A 21,129-nucleotide genomic window follows, 5' to 3' on the forward strand; every position below is an offset into this window, starting at 1 on the left:
TAAAAAATATATAAAATATACATCATAATAAGCACGCTCATGTGTAACGCGTCGTATGCGTAACGTCAGCGTTTAAAAAACCATTAAGCATGCGTTATAGACACACCTTTTGTGTGTCTGTCTACAAATGGCCAGCGTATACTTTCATTTAATGACATCAATAAACAACAAATATTTGTCTAACAATTTTCACATCTTAAAAATTACTTTTGCCCAAATTTTTGGGCTTGGACTTCAGCCATTTAAATCAAGGTCATTGTCTCTCCTTTACGGGCCCAAAAAAACAAAAGCAAGTTCTATTTTTTGAAACAAAAAGGGAGGAAAGATAACTTTTTAAAAGCACAATAATAATAAATAATAAAGGTTGCAGGCGTGAAAAACTCAACGTGAAAGCTCGAAAGGAAATGCAAAATATAAAATACAAACGGAAAGACGAAAAGACGAAAAGACTGAGAGACGGACGTTGGTACTCTAGCCGTAGAGCTCGTTATGCTGCCGTAACCATTAGCCGTAACCAAAAACCAAGCCAGACATTGAATTGACCTTAATAAAGTCGACGACTACTGCGGCTGTGGTTACAGCTTTTGGCTTCGACTCTGACTCTGACTCGAAGTCTAATGCTGTTTTGCCATCGCCGCGCCGTGTCTGTTGTGTCGACCTTTTTAGGGGCAACATTTTTCATTCAGACGCCCACTAACCACGCCCCCTTTTTTTGCAAATTCCGTTCTCATCTGCTTACAGAAAATGCTGATACTACTGCTGCTGCTGCCGTTGTTGTTGAGTATATTTGGTAATAGTCTCATTGCCGGCGTCGAGGCAAATCTGAGCCTGGGCTTTAAGGTCATCAGAGTAAGTTGACCAAACAAACACATACAAATGTTTATGAATTCCATTACTAAACTTCTCCTCTTTTCGTTTTCTATCTTTTTTTTATGTGTCTCTCTCCTTAATTATGCGTACCAAAAGCTGCCAAGGCATATAAATCCCGGTAAGTCCATTTATTTTTTACCGATTGAGCTGCGAATGCCTTAAAAGTTAAGCAAATCATCATCTACGATGGCTTCGGCTTCCGTATATATTGTAAAGTACATGAACTCGCAATCAATTTCCAATTTCCAATGAAAATGAAAATTGTAAAATTACATTAACTTTGCGCTTCATTAATCAAAGGCACTCTTACGTCTGCCACTTCAAATGTGAGCATCTTCAAATCAACCCAAAAATAATTTCCAACAAAATTCTGAGAGCAAAGTGCAACAACAACACAAAAAACAAGCACAGACATTTTTCCCATTTAGACACCCATCAATTTTAAATATATATATTCTTTTTACACTTCTTTTTTTGGTGTGTGTTAGTCAAAATAAGTAAATATACGAAACACACGAAAAAATAGCCCAAAAATACTTTAGAAGATGAGGAAAGGAAAGGAAAGCAATTTCGTTAGCTTGAAAAAGTGATTTAATAAATGTGCAAAGCTTTTTGAAGGCAGTCAAATCGAATAATAATAATGAAAATACACAACTTTTAAGCAATAAATATATCTAGATGCCAATCTGTGTGGGCATGAAAAGGAAAATTTAAGTTGAGCAACAGTTTTAGTTCAATAGCATTAAAATATATTAAGCTGATGATGTGTAAACCAATAGTAGTAAATCCCTTACTGATATGCGCTTAGTTGTTATGCAAAATCGGAAACTCAAATCACATAATAAATACACGTAAATTTTGTCTGGGAAAAGTTTCGACATTTGTGAGTTTTTTTTTGTCGTTGCTTAGCAGTTGCTAATCTGGCTGGACAGACGTAGCAGTCAGCTAGCTAACTAACGAGTAAAGTGATTTTAATGGATTTCTTTTTCTTTTTTTTTTTTTTTCTTTTTGCAATTTTTCTCAATTCTGTGCGAGTTGAGGATGAAATTCATTCGACATGTTGTGCTCGGGCTTTATACGTATGTATGTTGTCGTACAAAGCTTTTCAAAATTAAACAGCAGCACGAACTGTGCCAAAAACTTTTCGATTTGGGCGTTACAACAAATACTTGTACAACAATACAACAATTTTACTTCTGGCAGTATCGTTGCATATGTTTTATGGGTGTGTGAGCACCCCTCTTTCTCTCTCTCCTCTTTCACTCTCTGTCCTCCCGCTGTCGACTGGCAAGGCAAAAGCCAAAAGTTTCGAGTCAAATGCCAATACAGTTTGTGCGTTCGCCTGTTGTGGGCTCAGTGCGAGAGCTGCTGTTGCTTCAGCTTCTGCTGCTGCTGTTGTTGCCTTCCCTTTAACCCTCACTTCAGTTGTGTGTGAATGTGCCTTCGGCGCATATCAATGCTCCACACGTTTTGTTGCCTGTAGCGTGTAGCACAGCGCCCCGCTGTGCTGATGCATTGTCCAGGCAAAACGGAACAAGTTTATTTAAACTGTAAAACTTGTTCTTTTTTGGTTCGTGCGGCAACTGCACTGTGAGTGCGAGGGAGGGAGCGAAGGGAACTTCTGCAAAAGTTATCGAAACACGAAAAATGTGGAGCACGATGTATGTGAAAGTATGTGCGATGGTGGAATTAACTCAAAAAACACAAAAAATACAAAAATATTTACGAGAACGTGAGCATTTGAAAGGCATACAAACAAAACGAGATTTACTTCAAGCTGAAATCAATAAGATTTCTACCTAGAAATAAATTTACAGAGTAAAGCGACTGAAATTCGAATAGATAGCAACTAAAGTTCATATAGAATTTTAAGGCTAATAAGTGGCAAGTTTGCCAAGCAGTTAAACCTCTCTTTCCCTCTAATAACTATTGCTTAAACAAGCTTTGTGTGTGCCAGACTATTTTCATTGCATTTATATCTTGTCCATGGCAAATACAGCACAGAGAACACACAATTTGCAATAAAATTGCGCATACGCAGCGTTGTTCTCGCACAAACACAGAGTCTTTTGAACTTTCCGCTTTATGGCCTGCTCTGGACACTAGCCACTGGGCAACTGCTGCTCGCTGAGCACTCAAAACTTGTCGCACACGCTCAAGTGTTGTAAATCTTTGCACAAAATGAAACTTTATTTGGTCATGGTCATCAACGACTTAAGTAAATCTAAAACTCTAAGTAAAACAAATACTATGCGCCCCGGCATAAAACAAATAAACTGTGCACACGTGACCCCATGCCCGGGCCATACACAGATAGCTCCGCCAACTGTAGCCGGACAAGTGATGATGACCCAAACAAAAGTGGGCAGTGGAAAGCGCACAAAAATATGCTACACTTTTTTTCGCTTTGCTACTAAAAAACACATGCAGAGTAAAAAGGGGAGAGATGAGCGCATGAGTACATTTCAAAATAAAAAGTATAATGCATGACATGAAGTTATAGCATGGATAAGGCGGCGCGCACTCAGCTTGCAGGTTGTCGGCGAAAAATCTGAAACCTGAAGAAGATAGAGACAGAGAGAGAGAGAGAGAGAGTATGAACAGACGACGTTCAGAACATAACTGCTTAAGTACACTCGAGCAAAGCGTAGACATCCTTAAATGTTGACAGCGGGCGCAGATAAAAGTGCTCACATTGCAATTCCTGCGTTCACTTCCGCCATAAGGACGAACAACGACAGATACCCAGCAAATAAATACTTGTTGAGATGTAATGGCCTCTTCAGGCAGCTTGACTTTAGAATGTTGAACAAGTTTTCTTAGGAGTAAAAGCATTTGTAATGAAATGCAATTTAGAAAGATTAGGGAAATATATTAAATAGTTTTAACGTAATAAATAATATGTTTTGTATTTTCTTTTCATTTTATTATGTTTGAATAGTAATGACCATATTTATATGTAAGTAAATTACATATTAATTTATATTCGCATAAGGGCAATAAACAAGTACATTTATTTTATATTTTTACATTATTTATCAAAAATATTTTATTTAATTTTAATATTTCTTAAATTAAATTTTACATTAATATGAACGCCGTGATTAAAAATTATAAAAATACATGAAATTCGTTATGTTAAATAAAATATTAATGAAGAACTTTAAATGTTTTTATTATTTATTTAATTTTTTCATTTATTTACCTTTTACATATATTAATTTATGAAAAATTAAAAAATTAAAATAATATTCATGTTAAATATAATATAATATTTATCAAAAACTTTAAATATAGTATTCATTTTAAATAAAATATTCATTAAGAACTTTTACATTTTTATTTATTTTTATCTCTTAATCTATTTTTCTTTATACAAACTTCTTTATGCACTATAAAGTCTGATCATTAACTTATTGTAGGATATTTCAGCTTTCATCATATTCGTCATTTAAGCTGCCCGATTCGTTAGGGTAAACAGCGATTGCTTGTAACGAGCAATGGCACATACACAGACCTACACACAATGACACACACACACACAATAGCACTCCACACACGCTCGCTGTTTGATATGTAAAGCAATGTCACTGATTGTGTTTGTGTATGTGTGACAAGCTTTTTGCTCTGTATGGGTTCAATGCAGACAGCTTTTGCTTGTTATGAGCGAGTGTGTTTGGGTGTAAGTCAGTCTGTGTGTCTCTGTATGTGTGTGTGTGTGTGTGTGTGTCTTATGCCAAAGTACATTAAGAAGATTGCACTTTCGAAAATGACACAATTCGCCACAAAGTAAAAAAGGTGTAAGGTTTTCAATGGGCATGTTGCACGTTGCTTGTTGCTTGTTGTTGCCCCGAGACATGTGCCACATGGTTGAGGTTTAGTTGTCAACATCCGGTGTGCTCCTCTTCGTCTACTCGTATATCAAATAATCGAAGCTAATTGCTAACGACATAAACATGCAACCACGTGCCCATATTCATTACAAATAACAACAATGACAGCAACAGCAGCGACAAAAACAACAACAACAACGATTTTCACATTAACCATTGATGCCAAAATGCCAAATGAATGATGATGCCTTTGTCTGTTGCCTTCTGTGATATATACTCCTATATGATATCGTTCTTACAACGTCACGTCGTCACCGAAATCAATTCAAGAATATTTGCCTGACTCCCAGCAAACACACAAAAATACGAATAAGGGGAAAAACACAGTGGAAAATTGCCACAGAGCACGTAGCTATAAGTGGCAGAAGCAACATGCATGTGGCAAGCATCAGCTGGGACTGAGGCAGGGGCACCGCCTTTGTATCTAGGTAACTGCGAAATTGCAAAAAAATTCCAGCGAAAGCCTCGTAATTGTGATTGAAGCTGTAGCTCTGGCAAAAGCAAAAGCAAAAGCAAACTTTTGTGGCCTAATGGCGGACCATAAAGCACAAACAACATTTGTCAGTGTTCATTTCTGATGAGCCAAAAGTCTATTGTTTGTTCTGATAAATATGTGTACGTGCATGCGTGTGTTTGTTTGTGTGATCTAACATGCGAAAGAAAATTTATAACAAGCACTGGCAAATATTAATTGGTTTTCACCCACCTCTCTGCATGATGAAAATTGGCTGCTGAAATGTCAGGCCAAAAGAGAATAAGCCATGGTAATAAGAACATGCAACAAAGGCAACAACTTCGACTAATGGAACTGCTTAAAGATTGACGAGTGCACAAAAGGCCGCAAAGTTACTTAAAGCTGCGTTCCTTTGGTCTCTCTGCCCATTAACTACAAAACACAATGTCTCGCTCTCACCCATAAGCTGTCATGTCCATTAAAGTATCTCCCAAAAAAAGTACACTACGTTCAATTCAATTTCTAGTTCTATTTTGGGCTCAACTCACATTTGCCACACCTCGGCGGCAAGTACGAGTTGAGCTGATTTCATTTCTCTGCTTTTCTCTCTTTCGACTACAATTTGTGTGTGTTTCTTTCTTCTTTTTCTCACTTTTCCCCCGGGTTGGATGCTGGACAACAATGGAACAACTACTGCTATTACCACTAACGTTGGCCTTCGTTCACTTTTCGGCCACGTCCGCCTGTCATTTTGGGCCCTTTTGTGTGCGCCCTGCAGCCAATTGCAGTGTTGGCAACACAACATTCGCACATGGAGCCACATTTAAATTGGATTGTAAAACTCAATGCGTCTGCGAGGTAAGTGATGTGATGGGTTGAGTGTGGGTGGGGTGGGTTGGGGTAAAGGTTGCCACCGTTTAGTTGCCACTAACCACAACAGACACAGAGACTGAGAGACAGAGAAACAGACACAGACAGAGCTATAGATACAGCTGCAGATAGGGTCAAAGTCAAATGCAGTGCCACTAAGCGGCTCTTTTGCTTTTGTGCTATTGTTTAACCAGTGATTGCCCCAGGTTTTGTGTTTTTTATTCTTGTTTTCCATATCTTTCATAGGGGTTAACGTTAACACTTGTGTAATTTATTTACCATACAAATCCCTTTATGCTGCGCAGCAATTAAATCTGAATTTAGTCGGGCTGAAAACGTTATACGAATTAGAAACTTTAAAGGGGAATAAACAAAGAAAAGCTTAAAAAGATAATTAGTTTATGGTAATAATAATAACAGCATAATAAAACATGTTTTAGAATATTTTGTTTAATTTTAGCAGCTTTTACTTTTCACTAATTCGAATGGGTAGAGAAATTAGAAGCTATTATAATTTATTTATTGAAAAAGAAAATATTTTGTTGCGTTTATTTTTTAATATTTGATTGTTTAATGAATTTATTGTTCTTTAGCTCTTGAATAGAGTAATGAGCAGCTTCAAATATAATATGATTTATATATTTGACAAATACAATGATTTAATTTTATTTATTATATCTTTGACTATTATTATTTTGCCGAGCATAAAAATGCCTTTAGTATTAGAATTTACATAAAATAAAATCCAAATAATTATTTAAAGCTATTATTTATTTAGTTTCTACTATTATAATGTTTCCCAGCCATAACTTTTGTTCAGCACGTGAGTTAAACACGCGCTAACAAGTAAAATCTAATACGTGAATGTGAATGAGATTTACGCGCAATTACAGCTAACGGCAAGAGCAAAAGCAAAAGCAAAGGCCAAAAAGGAGGCTGGCCAAATCTCGGCCAAAAACTAAATCCTTGGCATTGCTTTATGGCCAAACATTTGTCTTCAGGCAAGAGTGAAATGTGTGAGCGAGTGTGTGTGTGATTGTTGCTGGAATTCACACCTCTAGCCAACAATTGAGGCAGTTTATCATTGCAGGCAGACACATACGAGAGTATTCATGCCAAATGGTAGCACGCACACACACACACACACACTTATGTAAAGAGGGCAGAAAGCAAGGTCGCAATTTATGCAGTGCAATTTGGAAGTGAGCGAAAACTAAGCAAGTTTTTGGCCACACTAAACTAAACACATGGCACATGGCTACGAAAGCGAAACTGTTGATAAATAAAATAACAAGTAAGAAAATGTTAATTTGGCAACATACTTAAGGCATTAGGCGGTATGTGTGTGCGAGTACTTTTCGTACCGACTGTTTTGTGGCAAATATTTTGCTTACATTATGACTTTATTTGGGGCTAAATAAACAGAGCAGATGGAGATTGGTTGGGCGCCACTTGTAATGTATTTTAATGTCTCGCCTTTCGCCTTCTTGCAGAATGGTCGCCATGCCTGCTCGACTCTGTGTCCAAACGAGCAGCTGCCGGCGCCGGAGGATACGATTTCGTGCAGATCACCGCGTCTCGTCGAGGTGCCCGGCCACTGTTGCAAAATGTGGCTCTGTGAGAATCCAACAGCTGATGGTAAGTTGCGAGTTGCGCTGTGGGAAGTTGGGAAGTGGACAGTGGTCCATGAAGGTGGGGAGGAGGTGCGGGTCATGGCCTTGTTATTGTTTTATAAGTGTGTTTATGGTCGCAGCCGGTTTTGGCTCTGGACTTTCATAGTCCATGGTTGTGAGTTAATGGCGCCCAGGGGCATACCGTCATCGTCATCGTCGTCGTCGTCATCGCCGTCGTCGCGTCCGGCGCACAACTTAATGCTTTTTAAGCGCCCAACCAAAAGCGCAACGCATATTTATGAAGATGAATTATTCCATGACAAGGCAACAGTCGTGCTTGAAGCATCAGCAGTACCAGCAGTAGCAGCAGCAAACTGCAGAAGCAACAGCAACAAACACCAAACAGAAGCTGTAGCTTTTGCTCTTGCCTCCAGCTATGAGAGAACAACAGCAACAACAACAGTGGCAGCAGCATAATTACTTACACAAGGATTAAGTGTTAATTAAACGCGCAAAATGCAATAAATAAACAAGATTATTAAGTGCTCTTAAGGGCCCTCACTTCAATTGGGCTTTACGCCTTTGTCGTTCACAATGCTGCCCATTGACGCAATTACCACGCAAAAATAAAACGAAATTGCCAACGGAATAACGGAATGGATATTAGCATGCAAACAACGCTGTAAAAATGGAAATAAATACACGAGAATGCTCAAGGTCTTTGCTACAAATTAAAATTGTATAAAAGTCACAATATCAAGCATACGCAGTGTGTAGAAATATGGATTTGTTGGCAGCATTTTTAGCGGATTGTTTTATTTGCACAGAGGAATTTAATTTAATGAAAGCAATATTAACACATGAACAACGCATATTAGATTTATTTATCATTTAATGACTGCTTTATACTCTTAATTTGATTCAACATTTCCTATGCGATAAAAAAGGTAAACTTCTGCAAATAATTATTCTCTTTTGATACGATTTTTATATATTAGGGTTTATTTACTACATTAAAATACGATAATTATTTACCTATTGTATTCTCTAAATTTAATTATTTTTTATTAATGTCATTCAATAAACAAACTATAATCATATAAATATAAATTAAATACAGTAGATTCCGGTTATAGCGACTTTCAAGGGACTGTCGTTATATCCGGAACACCTACAAACCAAAAGTTGAAAAATAAAATTTTCTTTATTTTATGGTTGCCATAGGTTTTTTAAAATGCAACTAATTAATGTTTTAATCAATTTAATTTGTATGGGGACCCTCCAAGTCATCGAATTAATTCCACTTTTTCAAGAAAACAAAAAAATATTTTAATTGATTAACTTCAGTTAACAAGTTCAAAATGAATTCATTTATTCTAGCTAAACAAATTTGTAATCAATAAAATTAACTAAAATTCCGAGCAGACATATATTTAAATTTCTAACTGAAGTATTCCAAAAATGCATTAACATATAATAGAACATAAGAAATGTTTTAACTTCTAAGAAATCCCCAAAACTGATTTCATTATTTAGAGCTTATAGTCTTTATGGGATTAAATTATTATTGAAGTGATATTCTATAAGTATATTTTGCACTCAAACTATGTTTATACTCTGAGCACTTGGGAATTGCTCATTAGTTGGCCAATCATAATCATTATCAACTCTTTTTGTTGCAGTCTATGCCACCTGCCACAATAGCAGCATCAGCGGCAATTGGAGCGCCTGCAGCAGCGTTTGCGGCCTGGGCATTGCCACGAGGCAGACTACGACCCACACTGGCTGCCATCAATTGAGCAATTTACGGTTATGCGAGAATCGCAGATGTGGCCAAGACAATAAGAAGCGAGACAGCAGAGAGAATAAGCGCAGCAGCAGCCACAACAGGCCATTAACTAACCTGCAGCCAGAGCACAACTTGGCTGCCAGCCAGCTTCATCAGCTGCATCATCACAAGCGGCGGCAACAACAACATCAGAGGGAGAGAGCATGGCACTGGCAGCATCAGAGGGAGACAAAACGAGAGACGGAGCCAGAGCAAGAGCAGCACATGCAACAGGAGCCAGCGCATAGAATTAGAGTGAGTTGTGAATGTGGCAAGTGTTGCAAGTGGCAGCCGCCTGATGAAACTTTCTTTTTTCACCATTCCCACGCGTAACAACAACAACAACAACAACAACAGAAGGGACACGAGTGCCGGAGCTTACAGCGCCTGGGGCCAGCGAGGATTCGACTTGGCGAATGCGTTTCTCGCAAACTCTATCGTCCCAAACTGTGCGGCAGCTGCCACCGCGGCACCAAGTGCTGTGCCCCAGCGGTGTCCACAACAATACAAGTGAGTATTTCGGTCCAAGATTTGCGTAAAGACCTTGCAAAATGCGTTTGTCGTTGCCTCACCTGCATAGCAAACAGCTCAGTGGGTGATTGAAAGCAATTTTCCTTTGAGAGGCTTTTCATTTTCGCCTGGTAAAGGCTTGCAACAACTATGTCACACAGCCCCAAAGACATGCTGCAATTTTGTCGCATCCTCATGCCAAAGTAGAAAACTGTTTGTTGACTGCAATTTGTTATTTTCATTAATCAATTAAATTAGCGTCCATTTTAATTCGAAACATCTTTGACTATTAAATGGCAAAGAGAAATTGAGCACAAACAAGAGAATGGCGGAGGAGAAAATAAAGCTGGACAAGTCGATGAATTAATGCTCTTATTGATTGTTTCTTTAAGAAGAAAATATTTGAGGATACAGCATTTTGTTTAATATAAGCATTTATTGAAAAAAAAATTTTGTTATTAAAAATATATATTGCTTGGTTGAGAATTTGGTATATATTTTTCTGTATGGTATATTTTGAATGTAATAGCATTTTGATATACCAAATACAGCTTTAGGTATATTTTAGTATTTGTTGCTAAATTATATATTGGTTGGTTGACAATCTTATATATATATAGTTTTCTACGGTATATTTTGAGTATAATTTTTTTTAATATACCAGTTACAACCATCAACATATTCAGTAATTTTCAGGATATTGAGTATTGTTTTCCAACAAATATTCAAATGTCTTATAAAATATTTATTTTACTTTTTTATTAAATTATTTTTAAAGTTATAGTTAAGAAATTAGCTTGCCAAAATTTAATGCAATAAATATATATTCTTTAAACTAAAAGTCTTCTGAATTGTTCATTTATACTAACTTTATATTTAGACTTTTCATACTAAAAGCTTTTCAAATAGCTTAATTTATATTTGAATCTATTTACCCCTTATTAGAGTAGCACTTAAGTAGTTAATGGCTCTCTTATTGCTATTTATTCGATTGCCTTTGGCATTTCGTCGTCTTTTGGTATTAATTAAAAAGGAAATTGTATTAAAACGTCAATTGCAATGGCAATTGACAGACAAAAAAGAGCAGATTGTAGAATGTAAAGTACAGCAAAATGGCAAAATGGGAAATCAAATGCTCGGCAGGCTGTCAAAATCAATTTAGCACCTGTGCCTGATTGCACTTTTTTTTCAATTTATTAAACGTTCGTCGCAATCAACGGGGATCAGGAAATGGGAAGAGGGAGAAGAGAGGAATTGAATGCAGTGATTTCAACTAGTTACATTCTCAAGTTCCAATTGCAACTACTTCGTCTTTTTTGTGTTTCCTATGCAGGTCGAGCTGTTGTGTCCTTTAAATGCCGTTGATCCAATTAACTACGTACAAAAGCGAGCACAGCAACAACAGCAACAACAACAACGACGACGTGCAGAATACTTTGGCAAGCAACAGGATGACGAACTGGAGCCTGCAATTGAAGGTGACAGGCAATATGAGACGGAGGAGCTAGAGAAGGAGCAGCTGGAGCAGCCGGGTCAGTTATGGGACACCATTGCTTTGGAGCCCATCGATCAGGAATTTCTGCAATCACATCAGATACAAATTGAGAATAAATTCATTGCCGTCGAATGGATACTGAAATGTGAATGCAGCAAGAATGTGAGTACGAATACGTAGGAGGGTTAAGAAAAGGGGAAGGGTAAATGGAAGGGGAGGAGACCGTAACTGGATAGCAATATTTGCACGTTGATGGTATAGAAACTGCCTTAGGCTTGGCCATAAACAGAGTCATATTTTCTTCTGACGCTCATATTGCCATTCCATGCCAAACAGCAGTCATTCAACGGCAGTCCGTCTGCAATACTTACCAACTGTCTTCTCCCCCTTTTCCCCTTGTTCTACATTCTCTTGCCCCATTATCCACAGCAGCTGCACGAAAATTGCTTTCACTTGTCATTTTAATCGCATTTTTGTTGCTGTTCTTGCCTTGTAAGCGTTCTCTTTTGTTTCTCTCTCTCTCACTCTCTCAATCTCTCTTAGTATCCCTGTCTCTTTTCTATGCACAAATGTTTTGTTTTGTTTTGTGCAAAAAAAAAAAGAAAACAAAAAAAATATGACTGCAATTTTTTGTTGACTTCTTTGTGAGACCTAAGGACAAAATGGGCGAAGGCAAAGTTGTTGAGGGTTGAGGGAATGTCCAGTATATATCTTTTTTTGTTGACTATATATATGTATGTAAGTGTATATGTGAGTGTGTGTGTATTCCAACTGAGTTCGTTCAGTCGCGCCCAGCTGTCTGTTGTGTTTTTCCCATTATTTTGGCGTATTCATCTTGAATGCCTTTTCTCTTGTTGTTATTTTGTTTTTGTTTTGTTTTTGTATTTCTATTTGGTGAGCACGCTGCAATTGCAATGATTGGATTTTTATGAATACATTCATCAAAGCGCTTTGCCTGCTGCCTTACATCCCAACCAACAACCAACTTCCAACCTCCCACTCAACTCAGAGGCAACCAGTGGCAGCTTTCAACTGAATGTTACCCATATTCGAGTAAACTATAGCGTAGTATATACTACATACAACTACTACGTAAAACAACAAAAATATATCGCAATGCGGTTTGCAGTTTGTGTTTGTCTTTATAAAAATTTTACTTTCCATTGTTGCATACAAAATGGATTTATGATGCAAGTTAAACGTTGAAATTGTGTTTTAAACTGGAGCAATTGATTGCAACAGTTAACTAGAAATACACTAATAACAGCTTGACAACAGTACATTATCTCTATCTAAGGAACTTTATATTTGGTAAACAATTGATAGCAAATGTTAGTTTTCCATATAATAGATTCGATTACTTTCAATGACATGTGTAAGCACTAGAGATAGTTAAATTCTTGAACTTTATATGCTTGACAACTAAAGAGACTGCTTGTCAGATTATTTGGCAACTCAACTCGAACACACGCTTATATTTGTTAAACTTCAGAAAAATTTGGGTATTTTTGTAATAAAGAGTCAAATATAAAATAGAGTGAAATCAAATACATATATTTTTAGCATACAAGTTATACAACGAAGTAAAGTTTTTCTTTAAATTTAATTTTAAAATTAATTTGCAGACACTTTTTGCTCGCTTTACTGAAATCTACTATATGAAATTCTTAAGATGTCAATTGTTCCAATATTCCAGATAATTTTGTCACTACTATAAAATTCCAATATTAGCTTAGGCAGATAATTAAATCAAATATCTATATCTTTGACATTCATTATTTATCTACCTATCTTTGCCTTAAAACTCGGCTAATATTTGTGTATTTCCTAAAAATTTGCATACTAAATTAAAGTATCTTTCTCCTTTTATTTTTTTTACAGCGATCTTTGAAAATTTTGCAAAAATACCTTAAGATGATCTAGTATAAAAATTATCTTACATAGTCAACTGTGCTAATTCTATAGATAACTATGTCAAGATAATATAGAGAGACTAGCACATTAGGCAGATAAACGTGGTCAATATCAATATCGTTAACTTACTTTGCCTATCTGCGCTTTACAACTCGCTAACTTATTTTTTTCCACTCTGCACAGTTGTGTGACAATCTTCATCTCATTAATGCTGATTTCCATAATTAATTTACAATCTTTGCCAAATAACAATATCTCAACGTATCTTATCTAACCACGCGACAAAATTTAAGAGAGTGTGAAAGAAAGAGTGATATTTGACATCATCAGCGATTAGTGAAGCAAATACGATTTTGCCCTTTGCCTTACATTTCGAGTATTTGCATTATGCGCTCTCCTTCTTTGTCTGTCTCTCTCTCCTCTCTTCACAGCACATTAGAGCGGTGGGTGACATTCACCGTTGAAGAGAGGCAAAACTATTGAAGCGATTTTCAGTCGCATGCCGAACGCAGAGCGTAGCGCACGTATTTTTATAGTGTAAGGTGAATCGTTGTTACTCTGAATTATAGTTGTACTCACTTTAAGCATAATGAGTGCCGCATCCATTCGCTCTCTGAGCAAAAGCAAACAAACCGCACGCATTGTGATCATTGGAGCCGGCACAGCTGGAATTGCAGCTGCAACACGATTACTTGAGCAGGGCTTTAAGAACGTGTTGTTGCTGGAGGCGGAAGATCGCATTGGTGGACGCATTAATACCATTCCATTTGCTGATAATGTTATCGACTTGGGTGCTCAATGGTGCCATGGCGAGGTTGGCAATGTTGTCTACGAACGTGTCAAGGATCTGAACTTACTTGAAACCACAGAAGGTCACTACGAAACCTTTCGTTGTGTGCGTTCCAACAAAGAAGTGCTGTCCGATGAGGTGGCAGACAACCTCAAGTCAATTGCCTTCAACTCCATACCAGAGAGGCAAACAGAACTGACGGATTACAAGGGCTCTTTAGGGGATTACTTAACCCAGAAATACTGGAAAGAGCTGGAAAAGTTGCCAGCCATAAATCAAACCATAGCCGAGGAATTTCTGGAGAACTTCCACAAGTTCGAGAGTTCCGTTGAGGCCGCAGATCATTTGTACGAAGTGTCGGGACGCGGACACCTCGAGTACTGGCTCTGCGAGGGCGAACTGCTGCTTAACTGGCGCGATAAGGGCTACAAGAGTTTTCTGCGTTTGCTCATGCAATCTAAGCAGAATAATCCCGATGATCTTGGTGTACTAAAAGGAAGAGTGCTGCTCAACAAGCGTATAGCACAAATAAACTGGACAGGCGCTGATGAGGTGTTAATTCGTTGCTGGAATGGCGAAGTGCTCACTGCAGATCATGTTATCTGCACGGTGTCTTTGGGAGTGCTCAAAGAGCAGCACAGCCAGCTCTTTGTGCCCGCTTTACCTGAAGCCAAAGTGCGTGCCATTAAAGGTCTGAAACTTGGCACCGTTGACAAGTTATTTTTGGAGTACGCCTTGCCCCCGTTGCCCAAGGATTGGCCTGGCTTCTGTTGCCTTTGGCTGGCGGAAGATCTGCAAGAGTTGCGCAGCTCGGCGAGATTTTGGCTGGAGAGCGTGTTTGGTTTCTATCCGGTATCCTATCAGCCACGTCTGCTGCAGGGTTGGATCATTGGCGAACACGCTCGGCACATGGAAACCCTCACCGAGGAGCAAGTGCTGGAGGGTTTGCTCTGGCTCTTCCGTAAATTCCTACCCTTCGATGTGCCACAACCAGTGCGTTGCCTGCGCACTCAGTGGCATGCGAATCCCAACTTCAGGGGCAGCTACACTTTCCGCACCACGATGGCCGATGAACTACGCACAGGTGCCTGGGATCTGGAGGCACCGCTGCTCGATATTGGCGGCCGACCAAGATTGCAGTTTGCCGGCGAAGCTTCGCACAAACATTATTACTCGACGGTGCACGGGGCAGCGGAGACAGGTTGGCGGGAGGCGGATCGATTGAATAGCTATTATCGATCGAAAACAGCACAGTTATAAGGAATTGATAAGCGTACTGCGAGCTGATTGCAAGTGCTAATAAAACTGTAAAAACGTGTCCCAATTAATCTACTTTTTTATTTATTGTTCATTTATGTGGGTAAAGCACTCATAAGAGATATATCAAGTACTTTTATATATAACATAAGGAACAAGTAAAGTACTTTTACAACCATTTTCTTTATAACTTCCTTGTTTATTCTATGAACTTCTGAGAACATGACAAGTCGAATTTCTCGCTAACAAACAAGTGGATATGTCCTTGAATTCGATTAGGATTTATTAGAAATTTCGTTTTTTTTCTTTAGGGATTATAGATCGCTGTTATGATAGTTCATCATAAGGAAGTCTAATCGTTTAAATCGCACTTAGTAACTCGATTTTGGACTAAGACCAATGTTGAGATGATCTCGCTTTCAAATAGCAAAATTAGCAATCATCACTTAAATGAAACCAAGTAAAAGCTACTATATACTATTTATGATCAGTCAAACATATTTGAAAATTACTATGCACTTAGCTTAGCTGCTATTTGTGGCTTACAGATTTTATTACACAATTAATAATCGAAATTCATATCGACAGAGAAACGATTGCATTCTCTTGATATTAAATTATTAATCAATAATTCTCAGTATTATTAATATTACATGCTCATCGATGTGCTCAACTTTATTGCTACTTCATTAAATTTTGGACATCCATTCACAATACAATACAATTTCTAACTATTCTTTCTCATCTACAATTCATACTAAATATCCATGAATTGAGATATTTTGCTGTCGAACAAGTTGTAATAGTTGTTACCACATGTTATTGCAGTAAATATTTGTCTGGCTTGCAGGTTTTAAAGTAAACGCTTTGGGCTGATTATGTGCACTTGGTTAAGGGAAAATGAAAGCAAAGGAAAGCAAAGCATATTCATTTGAACATGGCAATATCCAGTGTGTTGTTGGCCCATTTTAACATTTGACCAAAACATGTTGACCAACTCATTTGCAACGAGAGCAGTCGCGGACAACACTGTAATTGTGCTGTGCGTAGGGGGTGTGTGTAGGGGGTGTTGAGGCTAAACGCACACTAAACCAGACAAACAGCCAGATGGGAGGGGGCGTGGTTCAGTGCACTTTACACATGCAAAGCCAAATAGGGACAAAAATGCAGCAGTAAAAATCAGTTTGGCACTTCACAGAGAACGAGGGACAGAAAGAGGGGGAAGAAGGGGCCAGAGGCAGGCAGACCAAACACCAGGAATGCCAACAATGCCGCAAACAGTGAAGCAAACTCGAAGTGGAAACTGTGCTGCAAAATGTTTTAGCCACACACTCTCTCACACACACACACAGTTGAGTGTTGAAAATTCAAATTTATGCCACGCAAAGGCCAAAGCGTTGTAACTGTTGTTGCCAAATGTTGTTGCTCTCTTTGTTGGCCCAGCCTCTGGACATCGTCTTCTCGTAGATTACCCATTACATATGCGACTTTGTCAACCAACCAACCAACCAACCAACAAAAAAAAAAGGAAGTATTCCAACCGCAGCTGTGGGCCAGCAGTTGCTGGTCAAACATACAACTTGTTGTAAGGTATTCAATGTACTTGCTTCAATTTTGAGTTTTGTTGCAAGTTCGTTTAATTTTTGAGAATTTAAATCACAGTATTTGCCAATTTTTAATATAGTAAGCAATACAGTGAAGTTTTAGTTGTTGTCAATTAGTCGTCATCTTTCTATTTCCTTTTCTATTCAATACCCTGTGTTCGGTTTAGTTTTGCTGAATTTGAGAATTTAAATCATAGTTTTTGCCAATAGTTGCCATAGTTTTAAAGGATTCGATAATAAAATGCATACGAATGCTCTTTACGCTGATTTCCGTAAGGCTTTTGACTCCGTGAATAATTATATTTCGATGTATAAACTTAGTCTTTTACGGTTTTCCTCATAAATTAATTTAGAGACTCCCCTCATATATTTTGGATAGGATTTAATATTTCTAATTTAATAGCTTTGTATCTAAATCCGGCAAAGTTACATCTGGTGTGCCCTAGTCATTTGGGTTCCTATTGTCCACTTTGTTTATAAATTATCTGTATTATGTTATAAAGCATTCCCATGTACTTATGTATGCTGATGATGTTAAGCTTTGCTTGACATTCAAAGATTTTCTTGGTGCACAATAAATTTGTTAAATCTTAATTACAATAAATGTAAGCTTATGACTTTCTATAGTGGCACTGCCCACGTAAATAATTATGTATTATATGTATTCCCTTTGAGCGAATAGAGTCGGAGAATGACTTAGGTGTTCTGCTTGATGCAAAACTAAAGCTAAGATACTAATCAATCGAGTTTCAGTTGTTGTCATCAATTTACACTGCTCACTGAATGTTTATTTATTTTTGAAAATTTAAATCAAGTTCTAATTGTTGTCGTCATCATTTCGTGTCCTTTTCTATTCAATACACGTAGTTCACTTTAGTTTTGCTGAATGTTTGTTTAATTTTTGAGAATTTAAATCACAGTTTTTGCCAATTTGTTAAATAAGTATACAATTCAATAGAGTTTCTGTAGTCGTCATCATTGTCCTTATCATTTCATGTGCTTTTTCAAATCTACTTCGATGGGCTGTCCCTGCTGTAGTAAGCATTGAGACGATCCGCCTCTCTCCAACCCGTCTCGGTGGCGCCATGCACCGTCGAGTAGTGCGTCTTGCTCGACGCCTCTCCGGCAAACTGCAACCTTGGCTTGCCACTCACATCGCCCAGTGGCGACTCCAGATCCCAAGGACCAGTGCGCAATGCATCCGCATATGTGGTGCGATAGCTGTAGCTGCCACGGAAATTGGGATTCGAGTGCCACTGCGTGCGCAGGAAGCTCTTTGGCTGCGGCATGTCGAAGGGCAAAAACTTGCGGAATAGCCACTGTAGACCCTCGAGCACTTCCTCCTCGGGCAGCGTTTCCATATAGCGTGCATGTTCGCCAATGATCCAACCCTCCAGCAAACGCGGCTGGCAGAGCACAATGTGGAAGTAGCCAACGCTCTCAAGCCAAAAGCGTTTAGTGCCACGCAACTCTTGCAGATCCTGTTCGCGCCATAAAAAGTTCACAGAAGGCCAATCCTTGGGCATGGGTTGCTCATTAGTGTACTCCAGCAAGAACTTGTCCACTGTGCCCAGTTTGAGTGCGTTAATGGCACGCAACTTGGCCTCGGGCAGCGCCGGGATAAAGAGCTTCTCATGTTGCTCCTTGAGAACACCCAGAGACACGGTGCAGATGACGTGATCCGCTGTCACCAGTTCACCATTCCAGGTGCGCAGATGCACTTCATTCGTGCCCTGCCAGTTGATCTCGACGATGCGTTTGTTCAGCTCCACATGACCGTTGAGCACTCCCAGATCGTTGGGATCATCGGGCTTGGAGTTCATCAGCACACGCAGAAAAGTTTTGTAACCTTTGTTGCACCAATGAACAGAATTGTCGCCTCCACTCTCCACAAACTCTAGATGACCGCGTCCAGAGACCTCGAACAGATGATCCGAACCCTCGACGCTGCACTCGAAGTTGAGAAAGTTTTGCAACAGCTCGCTGGCCAGAGCGCGATCAACATTCTCCAACTTGTCCACCTCTTCCCAATACTTCTTCGTCACATAGTCACCCAAGGAGCCATTGAAAGCTGGAACATTCTCGCCAGGCAAAGATCCTAAAGCGATTTTCATCAACTTGTTGACGGTCTCCTCGGAAAGATTCGCCTTATCGGAGCGCACAAAGCGCACAACATCGGCAATGTCCCCGGTCTTCTGCAGCACATTCAAATCCTTCATGCGTTCGTAGACCACATTTCCAGTCTCGCCATGACACCATTGAGCACCCAAGTCCACAATGCTATCCGCATATTCGATGCTATTGATGCGTCCTCCAATGCGATTCTCTGCCTCCAGAATGCGCACATTCTTGAACCCTTGTTCGATCAACCGAGTGGCAGCTGCGATGCCTGAAGGACCCGATCCAATGATCACGATCCTAGCAGTCTCTTTGCTTTTGAGAACCGGTGGGGAGATTGCACAAGTAGTCATTGTCTTACAAGTCGTCGAGCAACTGTTTGCCTTCGAGCACATTGTGAACTCATATAAATACCAGTTGAGCTAGGCTTAATCGCTGTGGTTGTTGTTGCTGTTGTTATTGTTTTTTGGTTGTGGTTTCGGTTATCAAGAAGTGCATTTGTACGACAAAGATTCTTGGGTTACCCAGTTAGTGAGGCACATGCTTACAATGTTATCACTTTGTTATGTCATTACCTAAAGCTAAATTTACATTGTGTAGTTACTAGATTGTTACTCTTTTACTTTTATAAAATGCAGTAAAAAGTAATAGGATATTTTATGTGCTTTCATTTCTATCAATACTAACAAAAATACCTTCCAACATGATCAAACAATAAAAAACAAATTTATTTACTTATAAAATCCATTGAAATTTTAACAAATTCAATTTCATTTTCCAAGGGTAATATTACTTAGTTTAGTTACTGTATTGAAAGTCAAACTTTTTACAAATAGGTAGTAAAAATAATGAGTAGATGCATTTATTAATTATATATTTGCCAACATCTATATTTAAAATAATTGTTAAGCAACAAAAACAATTTTATGTAATTAAACCAAGTGGAATTTCAGCAATTTCAACAGCTCGAAAATATGTATTGCCTAAAGTTAATTTTATTTCATTTAGCTTCATTTATACTAAAACTTCTAACAATAGAGTTGAGAGAATATAGATTAAATAAAGCAATTATTTCTATTAATACATCAACAATATATTACAAAATACTCAAACAACTAAAAACAATCTTGTTTATTAACTGAGCCCAACAACTCCAGGCAATTCTCCATCGAAAAGTTATTAAATTGATAATATAACTTTTAGCAAAAGTTTCGTTACAATGTTGAATATTGCAATAGTTATTGATATTAATACATATAAGAACTTGCATGAAGTATTGAATGTTACATATTTAAAACATTATTAAACAACAATTGAGTAACTGAATTAACTCAAATTTCCAAAATAAAACAAGTAAGAAAGCTACAGTCGAGTGTGCTCGCTACCCGCTCCCCATTTTAATAAAGGCAAAATATTGCGGGATCATTTTCAAAATATACCGAATATACTGCAAAAATACTAAAAATATACCAAATGGTATATTTGGTATATCGGTATAGTACACCATTCAAAATATACCATAGACGGCACAATGTACCAGATTGTCGGCCAAAGCAACTCAGACTCAGTAAGTAGGCGCTTTTGCCCATATAAAAGTATTTCTTTAATAACTTCCACAATTTTTATCTGATCGTAACCAAATTTCAGGAATCAGTAATTAAAGTCAGAAATCATAACTACTATATATATATATACCAAAATTCGCAACTCTAGCTTTAAAATTAGGCTTGTTATTCGATTTTTTTGATTTGCGGGGGCTGAAGTGGGCGTGGCAAAGATTTGAGACAAACTTGATCTGCGTGCAAACATAACAAATGCTGTCAAAAAAAATTATAGCTCCATCTCAGACACACAGACGGACAGACGGCCATGGCTATATCGTCTCGGCTGTTGACGCTGATCAAGAATATATA

General features: G+C 38.1%; 3 protein-coding genes across 4 annotated transcripts in view; 2 read left to right on the plus strand and 1 right to left on the minus strand.

Moving 5' to 3' along the window:
- LOC117572311 (uncharacterized) overlaps window positions 1-21,129 on the plus strand; it is a 61,998-nt gene that overhangs the window by 34,644 nt on the left and 6,225 nt on the right. For both annotated transcript variants that reach the window (XR_007955146.1, XM_034255042.2), the window contains exons 3-9: window positions 742-849; window positions 967-988; window positions 5,996-6,075; window positions 7,581-7,725; window positions 9,383-9,783; window positions 9,886-10,038; window positions 11,372-11,695. Coding sequence is in view for 1 of the 2 variants with exons in the window: in XM_034255042.2 (XP_034110933.1) it covers window positions 745-849; window positions 967-988; window positions 5,996-6,075; window positions 7,581-7,725; window positions 9,383-9,783; window positions 9,886-10,038; window positions 11,372-11,695 (1,230 nt within the window). In the remaining variant the exon portion in view is untranslated. The remainder of the gene's footprint in view (window positions 1-741; window positions 850-966; window positions 989-5,995; window positions 6,076-7,580; window positions 7,726-9,382; window positions 9,784-9,885; window positions 10,039-11,371; window positions 11,696-21,129) is intronic.
- LOC117572313 (spermine oxidase) lies at window positions 13,934-15,565 on the plus strand. Its single transcript, XM_034255044.2, has one exon. The coding sequence runs from the start codon at window positions 14,037-14,039 to the stop codon at window positions 15,495-15,497; it is 1,461 nt and encodes a 486-aa protein (XP_034110935.1). The 5' UTR covers window positions 13,934-14,036; the 3' UTR covers window positions 15,498-15,565.
- LOC117572314 (spermine oxidase-like) lies at window positions 17,972-19,683 on the minus strand. The gene has a single exon (XM_034255045.2). It carries the CDS (start codon window positions 19,609-19,611, stop codon window positions 18,109-18,111), a length of 1,503 nt encoding a protein of 500 aa, XP_034110936.2. The 5' UTR covers window positions 19,612-19,683; the 3' UTR covers window positions 17,972-18,108.

The sequence above is a fragment of the Drosophila albomicans genome, chromosome 3 (genome assembly GCF_009650485.2).
Source record: "Drosophila albomicans strain 15112-1751.03 chromosome 3, ASM965048v2, whole genome shotgun sequence".
NCBI classification, from domain to species: domain Eukaryota; kingdom Metazoa; phylum Arthropoda; class Insecta; order Diptera; family Drosophilidae; genus Drosophila; species Drosophila albomicans.